Raw genomic sequence first — 18445 nt, 5'->3', positions numbered from 1 at the left:
TGACACAGGATGTGTTAATTACATTTTGGAATAAAAAGATTGTCAAATGTTCTGCTAATTGATTAAAAATGTAATGATATCTTGCTATTCTATACTGCAGCTTTAACTTTTTTTGTACTGAAATGTGTACAGACCAATACAATGCAGACCATAACCCAGTTACTGTAATTGTTGTCTATATTTTTTGTTTGTAGAATTCTCCCCAATCGAGCGCACAACATTCTCCCATTGTCAGAACCACCACATCTTCAAAATAAAATACAGATCTATTCTGCTCACATCAAAAATAGACATATGGGGTACACGGGTATTGAAAGTTCAAACAACGCCTGTTGTCTAACTTCTGCAGAATATCATAGCCTTACAGTTATTATTCTCACAACATTTGGTCACTATTTGGCAAATAGTTTGTGACAGTTTAAAGAAACTTTCAGTTAAGGAGAACAAGCTGCAGTAAAATTTGGACATGATTCTTCAACCATTACATGCAAAACATGATATAATTTTTTTTGCAAAATCATCAGAGAACTAACAAAAGTTTGGTACTTCCATATTTAAACCCAAGGTAGCGTACATTTACCAGTGTGCAGCCTTTCGTGACCGAGTGACGCAATCTTGTGCACACCCATTTTCAACTTTTTTGACAACCGTAAAACCATTTAATGTAAAAGGTAAGAACAAAAAAACTGGCCATCCCACTCTATCAGCATTGGAGTGTTGCATCAATACCATGTTACAACTCCTTTGCAAAGACACATTTGTGGATACAGGCCTTCTGCACCCTGTTACGATGCAGCAAGGTCAGTGGTGAGTGACCCCTGCAGTGCACCATTATTCTACATAGGCTTGAACCCCTTAGGAAGGGTAACCTTATTCCATGCATCTACCTCTGCTTGTATGTGACTACACAGTCGTTTCATATTCCAGTACTTCCTGTGTGAAGCTAAGATTTCTGTACTGGAGGCGTGGAGTGGCAGGTGAGGTGTATTCCAAGGCTAGGATGGTTTTGCGCAGCCGCCTGTCGATAAAGTGCGCATCCCAAGCAGGATACCGTTTTCTGGGCAAGTCAATCCTGATAACAGGCCCTTCTGTCCGCAGCGTGCGCGACACTGGTGTTGGGGGCACACTGGGCCTTACCTGAAAAACAGGCATGCAACTGTCTCGATCAGCTGGCACTTGCTCACCAGCTGTAGTCCGGCACTGGGCCATTGCTCGTGGAGGACTTGTTATAACCTGTGCAGGTATGTGTGTAACAGTGTCTTGTTCTCCACCATCAATGCACCCTCCTTGTGACCCAAACATTGGTCCATTTGGGTGCAAAGCACCATAATATATAAACATGAAGAATATTCCAAGGGCAAAACTACTAAACACTACACAAACTATGATTAAGGCTTCAAAGTCTGTTGTACGGGAATCTCTGTACAAGTACCAGAGCACAGTCAAGGCAGCATTTTCACAAAATGTAATGAAGTAGTAGATGAGCATTCGACACCGAGTTCTCCCTTCCTTAACATTAAACCAACAGAAAATGTAGATAATTCCGACAACCATGTTATAAATGATCTCTTCCCATTTGGACATACAAAAGTCCGTTTCCCCATGAATTATCCAGAAGGTCATGATGCACCAGTGACTGACAATAAAGATTCCAAAGTATAGTTGGAAAACGGAGGCAAACAAGGAAAAAGCAATTACTCGAGCAGCAATGGTAAAGAGATGCCAAAGAATCTGTGTAATAGCCGCCTTGTAGGACATGGGCATTTTGTCATCTCTGGAGTCACGAAGTATCTTCTGGTAGGAAGCTATCATCCAAGCAAGGGACAGTAGTGATGCTGCTGCTGATAGACCTAGGTAAAATAATAAAGAGTTAAAGAGGCATCAACTTGTTTCAATGATGAAGTAGCACTTCCATTATACCAATACTCCAACGGCACCCAATCAGCTTAGAAAGCACATTTGGCAGTAATCGTGGGACAACACTTAATGTGTTTGCATGACATTCCTATGTTAATGGAGGAGTTAGCGACTTAGTTCAAATGGCTAACCCGACATTTAAGAGGACAGGGCACTGTCATTTGAGTGTGTTCAGCATTCATCTTCCAGTATCCCCCAACTATCATTTCTAGCCTATCCTGTGTTTTCCCAGTTTTCAGGTGTGGCAGGATACCTTGAGCTGAATGCTTTCCAGCAAAAAGGTTTGTGTGAGAGGAAGACAAGTGATGTCTTTCATCTCATTTTCTGCTTGACAAGGCAATGCCACAATGAAGCTCACTGCACTGTAAGCTGTCACAGCTGCTGTCTTTTGTCAGTGATCTAGAGCCCCTTTGAATCAACCAAGTGAGCCCCTCAAACAAAAACACAAGCTGCAAGACAACCAATCATTTCTGCTGTTACACACGATGCCTAAGGTCATAACCACACATGTACTTACAGAATATTATCCGATGGTATTTAGATCAGTGAGCAACTGCCATGAACAGCCCACATTTCTTCACTGACAATATATTATAGCTGTCCAAACATTATAATGGATAATTGCAGATCATAAATTACTAGCTGTCCTTTGCTGTTGTTGCTCATGGGTAGTCTGAGTCTGGGCATGGTTGTGCTGTTTCCATGCCAACCTGGGCATTGGAGATTTCTCCAGATTGGCAACTACTTGGTTTCTCTCCTTGGTGAAAGATCAGGTTATGCGAAGATTAGAAAAACCAACAGGAAATGACCAGCTTTCTTTCTTTTTGTGTAGCCTTTTTTAAAGAATGTTCAGTTGTGATTTGTTGGTGTTTTATACAAAGTGTGACATCGGAACTGTGGTAAGTCTCAAACGTTATGTATGTACTAAGCAGTACTCCATGCTTTGTCAGAATAAGTTGCCAAATGCTTTCCCGTTATGGTTTCTGGTCATCAGTGCCTGATCTGTGGCCCTTATCTACTTTAATAGACCATGTGCTGCAGTGGAGGCTATGGCAGTAAAGTGACATTGTGTGACAATGAGAAACAATGTGAGATGATTCTTAACGGGCGATTAAAACCATGCCCAGTGAAAACCAGGTGAGCGGCCGGTTAAAACTGCCCAGGAGATATACCTGCCAACATCCCGAACCTTTCCCACGGTCTTCCATTTTAACCTGCTCTTCCGAGCAGGCGAGAAATATGCAGATTGGGCTCCGAAGACGTTTTCGGATTTCTATTTCAAGCATTGGCTGAATGTGGAAGCGTCAGCTCAACTGAGCGTGAAGAAGAAGCGGGGCCAGAAGAGGCTCAAACAGGTCAAAATGTTTAAACTTAAAAAGAAAACTTTACTTTTGGGACCAGGAGGAACAGGGGTTCCACAAGGCAAGTTTAGGTCTCCGCTACCTCGAATGTTAAATTTCTGTAAATGGGTCCCGCAGCCAAGAAACCTGAAGGACCAGCACCTGTGATTGATGTTGTGCACGCTGGTTACTATAAAGTCCTGGGCAAAGCAAGATTGCCCAAACAGCCAGTCATCGTCAAGGCCAAGTTCTTCAGCGGGAAATCTGAAGAGAAAATCAAGGAAGTTGGTGGAGCCTGTATACTGATGGCGTAAATTTTATGACTTGGTATAAGAATAAAATACTGTCACTTTAAAAAACAATGAGGCCATGCAACCAATAAATTATGGAAAACATTTCCTCCCCCCTCCCCGACACAATCAGATCTTTCTGAAATCCCTGCCCTGCGACTTAACCGAGTGCCGAGGACTGTTCCTTTGCTCTCCTGTGGCAGCCTCCTGCTGCCCAACATTCTGTCCATGAATGGTCAGCTCCCGCCTACTTCCAATGGGCAAATGAATGAGAACGTGCAGGCGAGCCCCAGCAGTTAAAATCGCCCAAGTCTCATGCTGCCAAAGTCAGGATGCTTTGCCGCTTGCCTCGGCCAGAGTTAAGAAGATAAGTACAATAGTTCCATAGCAAAATATTGCAGATGTTGAAATCTGAAACAAAAAGAGAAAATGCTGCAAACACTCAGCAAGTCAGGCCGCATCCGTGGAGAGAGAAACAGTTAACGTTTCAGATCTGTGACCCTTCGTCAGAACTCCTGGCCCAGTTTCCAGCATTTTCTGTTTTTGTTAAGAACATGAGTGTTATATATGTATACTTGTATTTACTCTGTACAGCCACCAGAGGGCTCATCCCCTGGAGTCCCATAATCCCTTGGGAGCACAGGTATTTAAGGAGGCTTCACAGGTTGGAGAGGCACTCTGGAGACCTACAATAAAAGACTAAAGTCACACTTTACTTTGAGCTCACAGTGTTCAGTCTGACTCTTTCTCCATACACAACAACTGGCGGCGAGATACAGATAGCGAACCAAAAGATGTAGAGAACAGTGGGCATCCTGGAGAAATTCTCGAAGGAAGATGATTGGGAAACTTTTGTGCAGCAACTCGACCAATACTTTGTGGCCAACGAGTTAGATGAGGAAGAGAGCGCTGCCAAACGAAGGGCGATCCTCCTCACTGTCGATGGGGCACCAACGTATGGCCTCAAGAAGAATCTGCTTATTCCAGCGAAACCCACAGAGAAATCGTACAAAGATTTGTGCACACTGGTCCGAGAGCATTTGAACCCGAAGGAAAGCGTTATGATGGCAAGGTACCGGTTCTACACCTACAAAAGGTCTGAAGGCCAGGAAGTGGCGAGTTATGTTGCCGAGCTATGACGCCTTGCAGGACATTGCGAATTTGAAGGACATTTGGAGAACATGCTCAGAGGCTTTTTCGTACTTGACATTGGCCACGAAACCATACTTCGCAAACTTTTGACTGTAGCGACCCCAACCTTGAGTAAGGTCATAGCGATAGACCAGGTGTTCATTGCCACCAGTGACAATACGAAGCAAATCTCTCGGTACACAAGTGCTGCTACAAGTACTGTGAACAAAGTCATGTTGTTTTTAAATCGTAACATACAGGGCAGGTCACACATACCTGCAGCGACACGTCCGCAAATGTCTCAGAGTCCACCATCAAGGGTGATGAACGCAAGACCATTAACACCTTGTTGGCGCTGCAGGGCTGATCATCGTTTCCATTCATGCCAATTCAAAGAGTACGTTTGCAAGGGCTGTGGAACAATGGGACACCTCTAACGAGTATACAGGCGAGCTGCAAAGCCTGTTAAACCTACAAACCACAATGTTGCAAAGGAGGACAGATCCACGGAGGATCACGATGAACCAGAACCTCAGATTGAGGAGGCAGAGGTACATTGGGTGCACACATTCACCACGAATTGTCCCCCAATAATGCTGAATGTTGAACAAAATGGACTCCCGGTGTCAATGGAGCTGGACACGGGTGCGAGCCAGTCCATCATGGGCAAAAAGACTTTTGAAAGGTTGTGGTGCAACAAGGCCTCAAGGCCAGTCTTAACTCCAGTTCGCGCGAAACTAAGAACTTACACGAAAGAACTGATTCCTGTAATCGGCAGTGCTACCGTAAAGGTCTCCTACGTTGGAGCGGTGCACAAGCTACCACTCTGGGTGGTACCGGGCGATGGTCCCACGCTGCTCAGCAGGAGCTGGCTGGGAAAGAGACGCTGGAACTGGGATGACGTCCGAGCGCTATCGCCCGCTGACGACACTTCGTGTGCCCAGGTCTTAAACAAATTTCCTTCGCTGTTCGGACCAGGCATCAGGAAATTCCAAAGAGCAAAAGTGCAGATCCACCTAATTCTGGGGGCGCGACCCATCCATCACAAGGCGAGAGCAGTAACGTACATGATGAGAGAAAGGTAGAGATCGAGCTAGACCAGCTGGAAAGAGGGGGCATCATTTCATCGATCGAGTTCAACGAGTGGGCTAGCCCGATCGTCCTTGTCCTCAAGGGAGATGGCACCATCAGCATCTGTGGCGATTACAAAGTAACTATCAATCGTTTCTCCCTGCAGGACCAATACCCACTGCCAAAGGCCAACAACCTCTTTGCAACGTTGGTGGGAGGAAGGACGTTCACGAAGCTGGATCTGACTTCAGCCTACATGACGCAGGAACTGGAGGAATCATCGAAGGCTCTCACCTGCATCAACACGCACAAAGCTCTTTTTGTTTATAACAGATGCCCGTTTGGAATCCGATCGGCGGCGGCGATATTCCAGAGAAACATGGAAAGCTTACTGAAGTTAGTCCCGCACACCGTGGTCTTCCAGGACGACAACTTGGTCACAGGTCGGAACACAGTCGAACATCTGCAGAACCTGGAGGAGGTTCTTAGTTGACTCAACCGCGTGGGGTTCAGGATAAAATGCTCGAAGTGCGTTTTGCTGGCGCCTGAAATGGAGTTCCTGGGAAGGAGGATTGCGGCGGATGGCATCAGGCCCACTAACATAAAGACGGAGGCAATCGAGAACGCACCGAGGCCACAGAACGTGATGGAGCTGTGGTCATTTCTGGGACTCCTGAACTACTTTTGTTACTGCTTACCGGGCCTCAGCACACTCTTAGAACTACTGCATGTCTCACTACGAAAAGAGGACGAATGGGTTTGGGGCAAAAGCAAAGAAAATGCCTTTGTAACAGCGAGAAAATTGTTATGCTCAAACAAATTACTTGTGTTGTATGATCCATGTAAGCGTTTGGTACCAGCATGTGATGCGTCGTCATATGGCGTCGGGTGTGTATTACAACAAGCTAATGATTTCGGGAAACTGCAACCGGTTGCTTATGCATCCAGGAGTCTGTCTAAGGCTGAGAGAGCCTACAGCATGATTGAGAAAGAAGCGTTAGCGTGTGTCTATGGGGTAAAGAAAATGCATCAATACCTGTTTGGGCTAAAATTCGAATTGGAAACTGACCATAAGCCACTTATATCCCTGTTCTCCGAGAGTAAAGGGATAAATACCAACGCATCGGCCCGCATCCAGAGATGGGCGCTCACGTTGTCCGCATACAACTACGCCATCTGCTACAGGCCAGGCACAGAAAACTGTGCCGATGCTCTCAGTAGGCTGCTATTGCCCACCACGGGGGTGGAAATGGCGCAGCCCGCAGATCTAGCCATGGTTATGGAAGCATTTGAGAGTGAGCAATCACCAGTCACTGCCCGGCAGATCAAAACCTGGACAAGCCAGGACCCCTTATCATCTCTAGTCAAAAGCTGTGTGCTTCACGGGAGCTGGTCCAGTGTCCCAGTGGAAATGCAGGAAGAGATAAAGCCGTTCCAGTGGCGCAAAGGTGAAATGTCTATACAGGCAGACTGCTTTCTGTTGGGCAATCGAGTAGTGGTCCCCATGAAGGACAGAGACATCTGCATAAATATTCTCCACAGTACCCCCCCAGGCATTGTAATGATGAATGCGATAGCCAGATCCCACGTGTGGTGGCCCGGTATCAATGCGGACTTAGAATCCTGCGTTCACAGATGTAATACATGCTCGCAGTTAAGCAATGTACCCAGGGAGGAGCCGCTAAGTTTATGGTCTTTGCCCTCTAAATCGTGGTCTAGGGTACACGTCGACTATGCAGGCCCGTTCTTGGGTAAAATGTTCCTTGTGGTTGTAGACGTGTACTCTAAGTGGATTGAATGAGAGATAATGTCGGCTAGCATGTCCGCTGCCACTACTGAAAGCCTGCGGGCCATGTTTGCCACACACGGCCTACCCGATGTCCTGGTGAGCGACAACGGGCCATGTTTTACCAGTGCTGAGTTCAAAGAATTCATGACCTGTAATGGGATCAAACATTTCACATCTGCCCCGTTTAAACCAGCGTCCAATGGTCAGGGAGAGAGAGCAGTGCAAACCATCAAGCAAGGCTTAAAGAGGGTAACTGAAGGCTCCCTGCAGACACGCCTATCCCGAGTCCTGCTTAGCTACTGCACGAGACCCCACTCACTCACTGGGATCCCACCTGCTGAACTGCTCATGAAAAGAGCACTTAAGCCAAGGCTCTCGTTAGTTCACCCTGATCTACATGAACAGGTAGAGAGCAGGCGGCTTCAACAAAGTGCATACCATGATAGCACAAATGTGTCACTTGAGATTGAAATCAATGATCCTGTATTTGTATTAAATTATGGACAAGGTCCCAAGTGGCTTCCCGACACTGTCGTGGCCAAAGTGGGGAGCAGGGTGTTTCGGGTCAAACTTTCAAATGGACTCATTCACCGGAAACACTTGGACCAAATCAAACTCAGATTCACGGACTATCCTGAACAACCCACCTTGGACCCTACCTTTTTTGATCCCCCAACATACACACCAGTGGCAACTGGCACCACGGTTGACCACGAATCAGAACCCATCATCCACAGCAGTCCAGCAGGGCCCAACACACCAGGCAGCCCAGCAAGGCCAGCTGCACAGCAGCCCAGCGAGGGCCCAACAAATGATTCAACAACACCAGTTTTCACACCGAGATGATCAACAAGGGCAAGAAGGGCCCTAGATCGACTCACATTGTAAACAGTTACACTAGAGACTTTGGGGGGGCGGGGGGAGTGCTGTTATATATGTATACTTGTATTTACTCTGTACAGCCACCAGAGGGCTCATCCCTTGGAGTTGCAAAGGATCCCATAATCCCTTGGGAGCATAGGTATTTAAGGAGGTTCACAGGTTGGAGAGGCACTCTGGAGACCTGCAATAAAAGACTACGGTCACACTTTACTTTGAGCTCACAGTGTTCAGTCTGACTCTTTCTCCATACACAACAATGAGTAGTGCCTTTCATCTCATTTACCATTTGTAGAGGTCATGTTCTTGGGCCAGATGACAGCAGCAAGTCACACCATCTTCAGGCAGAAATACATTGTCTGTATTGTGTAGCTTGTTGCAATTGTCACAATAGCAGTGGTGTATGTTAGGACGCCTTCCATTGGGTACATATGGACTGCGTTGAAAGGCGGAAGCTGTTTATTTATTATAGAGCTGGCAAACCAACGAATCATTACTTTATCAATTAGGGAGGAGAAGTAGGTACTTGGTAAAGTTATGTGGAGAGAGAACAATCAGGTGCTGGAAATATTTAATATTTATTACAGTGATTTATTTCTGCAGATTACAGAATGTCAGTTTGACTCAGTCGGTTGCACTCTCTGTCAGAAAGCTGTGGATTCAAGCTCGACTCCAGGACTTCAGCACATAATCGAGGTTGAAATTTCAGTGCAGTTCTGAGGGAGGGAATGCTGGGCAGGCTCCTCTATTGTGTCTCGACAGCCACGAGCATCACTCCTATTATTTAAATGACTCCATCCTGGGATTGGGCTGGGGTCATCAACAGATCATCATGGGAAGGAGGAAAAGTTCCACCCTGCTCGACATCCAGCAGTGCAAGAGCACTGTAGGAATTCTGGGCTCCCATGGCAATTTTCGAAGTAGCTCAGGGAATTCTCCCCATCAAAAATAATCCATTGTATGTGAAGCATGTTTGATCATCCAGATAGTTGTATATATTGTAAAAAAAATATACAAAGTTTGAGAAACATTCATAACAATTCAGATGTCACACAGTATAAAACATTGACAAATTACAACTGAACATTCATTTAAAAAAAACATAAAACACAGAGAACTTGAGAAAACCAGTCATTTCCTGATGGTTTTTCTGACCTTGACATAAGCTGGTCTCTCCACAAGGAGAGGAGCCCAGCAACTGACAATCTGGAAAAAAAATGAATAGCAAAAGTATACAAATGGAAGTTGTTTAAATGCAGGGTCTGTCTTTCTTTGATTTGAGCGGGATGATAGTCCGTGCTGTTAAAATGATCCAGATGGTTTGCGTCTACAGACAGGTGACCTGAAAAACACCTCTTAGACACCAAACAAGCATTAGAACTAACATTCCCAACCATAGACATCCTGCTTTAAGCTACATTAACACAACTATTTATTTTCTTAATTGCTCTTATAATTAATACAGTGAAGAGCTCAGTAGTATAATTTGTGACTTTTAAGGGTTATTAGAATCACCCTAACTTTATTTTTTTGCCTTCAAATTCTGCCTGTGTTTGTGAATACTGCACTAAAATTCAAATGAATACTTTGCCCCACTGCGATCTATGTATTGATTTTGCAATTAACAACATCGCTGTATATCACTCATTCAGAAAATTTATTTAAAATAAATGCAGTGCACCTATATTATGGAACCACTATTCTCTTGGCAATCAATGCCTTTACTAACAGGCTTGTCAGTCAGTATTTCTTTCAGGCATGGACTTGTGGAAAGATTTGTGTGTTTTGTTTGCAATTACATGTAAAATAAACAACAGAACAATGTCCCAGATGTTCAGTTCTGGGCAAAGTGATGCGCTTTACTTTTTAATCATTGGTGACGTCAATGCTAGAGAAAGAAATTACTTCTCACTTTTAATTCTTTGTATTAGCATCTGCATCAAGTAATCTCAGATCAGGCATAGCAAACTGAAGCTCCTCTTACACTGTGCTACAAATCATCTAACTTTGATTTCTGAAGCATGCTCACTACGCTAACGTGACATCTCCAGTTTGCACACCAGCCATCCCATGGCCTCTGGGTGAGACTGCTAATCAGTGCTAATGATGACTAGTGAGCTCATGTCCATCTATAGATTTTAAAAACTTTAGTCTGAGTGCACTGCCTGTCGATACATTTTGTCACAGTTTTTGTGTTAACTTTGTTCCATAACAAACTCCCATGCTCACAATTATAAAGTGATTTGCCGATGCAAATTTGTCACAAGTATTCAACAATCATTGGTGGTTGTGGAGAAGATTTCGAGCTGCTTGTGCCAATTTGGTCACGATTTTGCTTTTTTTGTTGAAGTTCCACAAGGTGACTATATGAAAGCTTTTAACTGTTTAATGTTTTTGTTTTTCATTTAAGTTTTGTAATATAACATTTAGTTTCAAACGGAGTGAAATTCCCCTGCGCCCTGTTTGGGGGTGGTAACTTTTGGGAGGCGGAAGCCCCGCTCGCTAAATTCGGGTTACCTCTTCCAAAAGGAAATGGAGCGCAAAATAACAGGCTGCACTTCCTTTCTGGGGTGGTAGTGAGGTGGACAGGTCAGGAGCGGGGCACAGTGTTCGAAGCGCCAATAAAGTCAGCAGATTTATTTTTCAATTGCTGACATCTCCCCTTTAACTATCACCCCAGTTCATGTCCTCTGAAGCTGTCGCTAGGCCAAAGTCTTCTATCACTTCATCTTTTTTTATTCAAACATTCCCTGCTTTTTTGGGCTTTTGGACAGTTCCACTCCCGTTCCAATGAGCAGCAGCTCATTAACTTACCAACCTGCCTTTCCCCACAATTGTAGGCATCCCAACAAAGAATAAATCTTTATAAATGTTCAGATAAATGTTTATTTAAGTTCCTATTTGAGGTCTTTTTTTTTTTAGGTCTCCTTCCTGTACTCCTCACAAATACCATCACAGCCCTGCCCTGTACCCTTTGGTATTTTACAGTGACAGTCTCGTCATTTGTTGCAGGCTTCATTGGACTTCAAAGCTCTGGCTTTAGATTGTGTCTGCTTCCTCTTGCTGCTGGTGTGACATCGGACCTGGCCTGCTCCCACCCGCAGGCTTGAAACCTCTCACATCCAACCTGTTCCCTCCCGGCCTTCGACATGTTCCTTTGCCACCCACTGCCTGCAAAATGCAACTCACCTCCCTACCACTGAGTACCAATTCTAATTCAGGCCTTCTACTCCTACACTGTACATCATTTCTAAACAACCCCAGTTCATGAACTCGTTCAGATCCCCGTTTTACTAGATTGAACCCAGGGGAGAAAAATAATAGATCAGTGTCACTCATACTACACTGAGGGTGTAATATCAATCCAGCAGTTAGAGTTATGCAACCGAGGAGCCATATTTTCCCCGGCTCCCTTCAAGGGTGCAAAGTTGGTGGAGACATGTGCACGCAGCATGACTCACTACCCACTCACCACAACTGTAGCTTTGTTTGATTTGAGATTTGTTTTGGTTCTCAGATCAATCAACTGGTTCACTCACATCATACAATAAGAACATAAGAACTAGGAGCAGGAGTAGGACCCGCGAGCCTGCTCCGCCATGTTTTTTTTATGTATTCTCGGGATGCGGGCGTCGCTGGCAAGGCCAGCATTTATTGCATATCCTTAATTGCTCTTGAGGAGGTGGTAGTGAGCCACCTTCTCAAACCACTGCAGTATACTTCTTTGCAGTGGCTTGCTAAGCCATATCAGAGGGCAATTAAGAGTCAACCACATGGGGTCTGGAGTCAGGTAAGGACAGCAGATTTCCTTCCCTAAGGGGCATTAGTAAACTAGATGGGTTTTATGAAAATCCCATTACTGATACTAGCACTTTATTCCAGATTTATTCAACTGACTGAATTTAAATTCCCCGGTTGCCATGGTGGGATTTGAACTCACGTCTCCGGATCATTAGTCCAGACCTCTGGATTACTAGTCCAGTAACATAACCACTATGCTATCATACCCTATTCAATAAGATCATGGCTGATCTTCGACCTCAACGCCACTTTCCACCCGATCCCCAATCCAAATTAAAGTTGCCAAATTAAGTTAATCTAGGGGTTATGTCATGGCAGGAGAGCTCGGACATGCGTTATGCTCCTCCTGTACTATGTGGGAAGTCAGGGATTCTGATGATTAAATATGTGGGAAGTGTATCCGGCTGCAGCTCCTGACAGACCGTATTGCGGCACTGGAGCTGCGGGTGGATTTACTCTGGAGCATCCACGATGCTGAGAATGACGTGACTAGCACGTTTAGTGAGTTGGTCTTACCGCAGGTAAAGGTTACACAGCCAGATAGACGATGGGTGACCAACAGGAAGAGCAGTGGAAGAAAGGTAATGCAGGGGTCCCCTGCGGTCAATCCCTTGCAAAACAGATACACCGCTTTGGGTATGACTCATCAGGGGACGGCAACAGCAGCCAAGTCCGTGGCACCATGGGTGGCTCTGCTGCGCAGGAGGGCAGGAAAAAGAGTGGTAGAGCTATAGTGATAGGGGATTCTATTGTAAGGGGAATAGATAGACGTTTCTGCAGCCACAACCGAGACTCCAGGATGGTATGTTGCCTCCCTGGTGCAACGGTCAAGGATGTCTCGGAGCGGGTGCAGGAAATTTTGAAGGGGGAAGGTAAACAGCCAGTTGTCGTGGTGCATATAAGTACCAATGATATAGGTAAAAAAACTGGATGAGGTCCGACAAGACGAATTTTGGGAGATTGGAGCTAAATTAAAAAGTAGGACCTCAAAAGTAGTAATCTCAGGATCGCTACCAGTGCCACGTGCTAGTCAGAGTAGGAATCGCTGGATAGCTCAGATGAATACGTGGCTTGAGGAGTGGTACAGAAGGGAGGGATTCAAATTCCTGGAACATTGGAAGCGGTTCTGGGGGAGGTGGGACCAGTACAAACCAGACGGTCTGCACCAGAACCAATGTCCTAGGGGGAGTGTTGCTAGTGCTGTCGGGGAGGGGTTAAACTAATATGGCAGGGGGATGGGAACCTATGTGAGGAGACAGAGGGAAGTAGAATGGGGGCAGAAGCAAAAGATAGAAAGAAGAAAATAAAAGTGGAGGGCAGAGAAACACAAGGCAAAAAATAAAAAGGGCCAAATTACAGCAAAATCCTAAAGGGGCAAAGTGTCTTAAAAAGACAAGCCTGAAGGCTCTGTGCCTCAATGCGAGGAGCATTCGGAATGAGGTGGACAAATTAACTGTGCAGATAGCGGTTAACGGATATGATGTAATTGGCATCACGGAGACATGACTCCAGGGTGACCAAGGCTGGGAACTCAACATCCAGGGGTATTCAACATTTAGGAAGGATAGACAGAAAGGAAAAGGAGGTGGGGTGGCGTTGCTGGTTAAAGAGGAAATTAATGCAATAGTAAGGAAGGACATTAGATTGGATGATGTGGAATCTATATGGGTGGAGCTACGGAATACCAAAGGGCAGAAAATGCTAGTGGGAGTTGTGTACAGACCACCAAACAGTAGCAATGAGGATGGGGACAGCATCAAACAAGAAATTAGGGATGCGTGCAATAAAGATACAGCAGTTATCATGGGCGCCTTTAATCTACATATTGACTGGGCTAACCAAACTGGTAGCAATGCGATGGAGGAGGATTTCCTGGAGTGTATTAGGGATGGTTTTCTAGACCAATATATCGAGGAACCAAATAGAGGGCTGGCCATCCTAGACTGGGTGCTGTGTAATGAGAAAGGACTAATTAGCAATCTTGTTGTGCGAGGCCCCTTGGGGAAGAGTGAGCATAATATGGTAGAATTCTTTATTAAGATGGAGAGTGACACAGTTAATTCGGAAACTAGGGTTCTGAACTTAAGGAAAGGTAACTTCGATGGTATGAGGCGTGAATTGGCTAGAATAGACTGGCGAGTGATACTTAAAGGGTTGACGGTAGATAGGCAATAGCAAACATTTAAAGATCACATGGATGAACTTCAACAATTGTACATCCCTGTTTGGAGTAAAAATAAAACGGGGAAGGCGGCTCAACCGTGGCTAATAAGGGAAATTAAGGATATTGTTAAATCCAAGGAAGAGGCATATAAATTGGCCAGAAAAAGCAGCAAACCTGACGACTGGGAGAATTTTGTAATACAGCAGAGGAGGATAAGGGGTTTAATTAGGAGGGGGGAAATAGAGTATGAGAGGAAGCTTGCTGGGAACATAAAAACTGACTGCAAAAGCTTCTATAGATATGTGAAGAGAAAAATATTAGTGAAAATAAACGTAGGTCCCTTGCAGTCAGATTCAGGTGAATTTATAATGGGGAACAAAGAAATGGTGGACCAGTTAAACAAATACTTTGGATCTGTTTTCATGAAGGAAGACACAAATAACCTTCTGGAAATACTAGGGGACCGAGGGTCTAGTGAAAAGGAGAAACTGAAGGATATCCTTCTTAAGTGGGAAATTGTGTTAGGGAAATTGATGGGATTGAAGGCCAATAAATCCCCAGGGCCTGATAGTCTGCATCCAAGAGTACTTAAGGAAGTGGCCATAGAAATAGTGGATGCATTGGTGATCATTTTCCAACAGTTTATCGACTTTGGATCAGTTCCTATGGACTGGACAGTAGCTAATGTAACACCTCTGTTTAAAAAAGGATGGAGAGAGAAAACGGGTAATTATAGACCGGTTAGCCTGACATCAGTAGTGGGGAAAATGTTGAAATGAATTATTAAAGATGAAATAGCAACGCCTTTGGAAAGCAATGGCAGGATCGGTCCAAGTCAGCATGGATTTATGAAAGGGAAATCATGCTTGACAAATCTTCTGGAATTTTGAGGATGTAACTAGTAGAGTGGACCAGTGGATGTGGTGTATTTGGACTTTCAAAAGGCTTTTGACAAGGTCCCACACAAGAGATTGGTGTGCAAAATCAAAGCACATGGTATTGGGCGTAATGTACTGACGTGGATAGAGAACTGGTTGGCAGACAGGAAGCAGAGAGTCGGAATAAACGGGTCCTTTTCAAAATGGCAGGCAGTGACTAGTGGAGTGCCGCAGGGCTCAGTGCTGGGACCCCAGCTCTTTACAATATACATTAATGATTTAGATGAAGGAATTGAGTGTAATATCACCAAGTTTGCAGATGACACTAAACTGGGTGGTGGTGTGAGCTGTGAGGAGGATGCTAAGGGGCTGCAGGGTGACTTGGACAGGTTAGGTGAGTGGGCAAATGCTTGACAGATGCAGTATAATGTGGATAAATGTGAGGTTATCCACTTTGGGGGTAAAAACACAAAGGCAGAATATTATCTGAATGGCGGCAGATTAGGAAAAGGGAGAGGTGCAATGAGACCTGGATGTCATGGTTCATCAGTCATTGAAAGTTGGCATGCAGGTACAGCAGGCAGTGAAGAAGGCAAATGGTATGTTGGTCTTCATAGTTAGGGGATTTGAGTATAGGAGCATGGAGGTCTTACTGCAGTTGTACAGGGCCTTGGTGAGGCCTCACCTGGAATATTGTGTTCAGTTTTGGTCTCCTAATCTGAAGAAGGACGTTCTTGCTATTGAGGGAGTGCAGCGAAGGTTCAGACTGATTCCCGGGATGGTGGGACTGACATATGAGGAGAGACTGGATCAACTGGGCCTTTATACACTTGAGTTTAAAAGGATGAGGGGATTTTATAGAAACGTACCAGATTCTGACGCGACTGGACAGGTTAGATGTGGGAAGAATGTTCCCGATGATGGGGAAGTCCCGAACCAGGGGACACAGTCTTAGGATAAGGGGTAGGCCATTTAGGACTGAGATGAAGAGAAACTTCTCCACTCAGAGAGTTGTTAACCTGTAGAATTCCCTATCGCAGAGTTGTTGATGTCAGTTCATTGGATATATTCAAGAGGAAGTTAGAAATGGCCCTTACGGCTAAAGGGATCAAGGGGTATGGAGAGAAAGCAAGAAAGGGATACTGAAGTGCATGATCAGTCATGATCCTATTGAGTGGTAGTGCAGGCTCGAGGTGCTGAATGGCCTACTCCTGCACCTATTTTCTATGTTTGTATCCCTCTATAGTCCAAAAATCTATCTATCTCAGCCTTGAATATACTCAATGATTCAGCATCCACAGCCCTTTCGGGTAGAGAATTCCAAAGATTCACAACCCTCTGAATGAAGAAACTTCTCCTAATCTCAGTCTTATGCTGACCCCTTATGCTGAGAGTATGTCCCCTCATTCTAGACTTTCCAGACAGGGAACATCACTGGGTAGAAAGACAAAATACAACTGGATTGTCAATGAATGCAGCTAAACACTTAAAACAAAATTACTTAGTACTAAAGCAGTCCGTATCATAGGTGGTCCCTCGAACGAGGATGACTTGCTTCCAAGTGAGTTCACAGATGTTTCAATGAAGGACCCGATATTTCAATCCTGAACTCCAGTTGAAAGGGTGGAAGATGCCTGTGCGTGGATTTTTTTTAAACGTGTAGTGACCGTTGCACATCAACAGTTAATACTAGCTGAAACTATTGAAATAAATATAACTGCAATGAATAACAAACCCCTTTTTATATATTTTCAAAATAAATGGTTCTGTCCAGTTATCACAGTAACTCACAACTGGCCGGAGCTGCATTGAAAGTTAGTCAATGATTCCTTATATAAAAATATTAGTTATGGATAAGTAAAGCATAATTAACCTTTGATAACTTATTGTAACGTAACACCATATGATGTTATTTCTCTTTATACCCTCTGATTACCACATCTAGGTTCTCAGTTTTATTCCTCTTTTAGTGACAAACATTCAGACCTCAATAATTAATATTCACTTAACACAATACTGTGACCTCAAACTCAAATTAAATATTTTAATTACCTTGCTGATCAATATTCATAGTCTCTGTACTCCAATACTAATAAGCCTAAGCTTCTTCGTTAGCTTCTATTCACTATGGTTTTTCCATTTCCCAGTTACTATTACTTTTCTGTTTTTTGCCAAATCAACACAAAGACTTACCACAAATGTCAATTAGTTAGTGATACATGAATATTCTGTTATTTATATGAATGGATACTTATTGGCCATAGATCTTAACCAACCTCCCCCCTCCTCCATCCGTGTATTCCACGATTGTCTTCCAGGATCTCTGTTAATGAAATAAACTATAATGCTCTGAATTTCAATAAATCACAGCTTTCAAATGTTGCTTATTTATTTGGTCTACACAGATTTATTTTATTATTTATTCTTTTACCACTTCCTGTGCTGTTGTTATCCAACTTTTAATGAATTTATCTACCAAAATTACATCTTTTCTCTCACTCTCTCTCCCTCACATACTCTCGCCCTTTCTCCTTAATAAACCAATCTCCTACTTTGGCTTCTCTAATCTCCACTGCTGGCCCCATCCCATCCCAAACCTCTTAGCCCCCGGTAATGGATGAGCTGCCATCACGGCAGTACGTCAGAATTCTCCATGCTGGTGCATTCCAGGGGTGAGCCTGCCAGAGTTTGCGGTGTTTGGGAAGACACTTTATTTGCATGAGGCTGGCGGATCATCGGCAACTGTGGGCACATCTCGGGCGCCCACCGCACTGTGCTGTCAGAAATTCTGACCACAATTAGGGAGGAAGGATTTTGCCCCGTTCCCCTTCCCCATGCATTATCTCCTCTGTGCACTTGTGTGAAGAGGGTCAATCCTATTTAAAATTCCCATCTTTGGGGTCCAGGCTGCTTCGTTTAGTCTCCTCATTGGGGTTTTGTCATTCTGAAGGGTGATGCGCCTCTTCTCACTGGGCGTACCGTCCTCCAGCCTCATGCCAGGCCCCAGGTGAAGTGGGAATTCCCAGCATAGGGAATGCTCAGCCCTATCTCCTCTACATCACTTCCTTGTAAGAGACATGGAGGCCCTTACAAGGCCAACTGGGAAATCCTAATTCACGTCCTGGTCTTTTGTGGCGTTGTTCTGTCCGACTCCTGCCAGCAAACAAGAGAGTGAATTCAGCACC

The 18445-nt window shown here is 44.5% G+C and overlaps 1 protein-coding gene across 2 annotated transcripts in view; it reads right to left on the bottom strand.

Annotated features, from left to right (window-relative positions):
- Nucleotides 1-903: 903 nt before the first annotated feature.
- Nucleotides 904-18445, bottom strand: part of xkr7b (XK, Kell blood group complex subunit-related family, member 7b) — a 225262-nt gene continuing 207720 nt past the window's right edge. For both annotated transcript variants that reach the window (XM_070895077.1, XM_070895078.1), the window contains one exon: nucleotides 904-1850. In XM_070895077.1, the coding sequence (XP_070751178.1) occupies nucleotides 904-1850 (947 nt within the window). The remainder of the gene's footprint in view (nucleotides 1851-18445) is intronic.

The sequence above is a fragment of the Pristiophorus japonicus genome, chromosome 12, assembly GCF_044704955.1.
Source record: "Pristiophorus japonicus isolate sPriJap1 chromosome 12, sPriJap1.hap1, whole genome shotgun sequence".
Lineage (NCBI taxonomy): Eukaryota > Metazoa > Chordata > Chondrichthyes > Pristiophoridae > Pristiophorus > Pristiophorus japonicus.
Note: the sequence above shows the minus strand (reverse complement) of the source record. Positions and strands in the feature narration are given on the sequence as shown.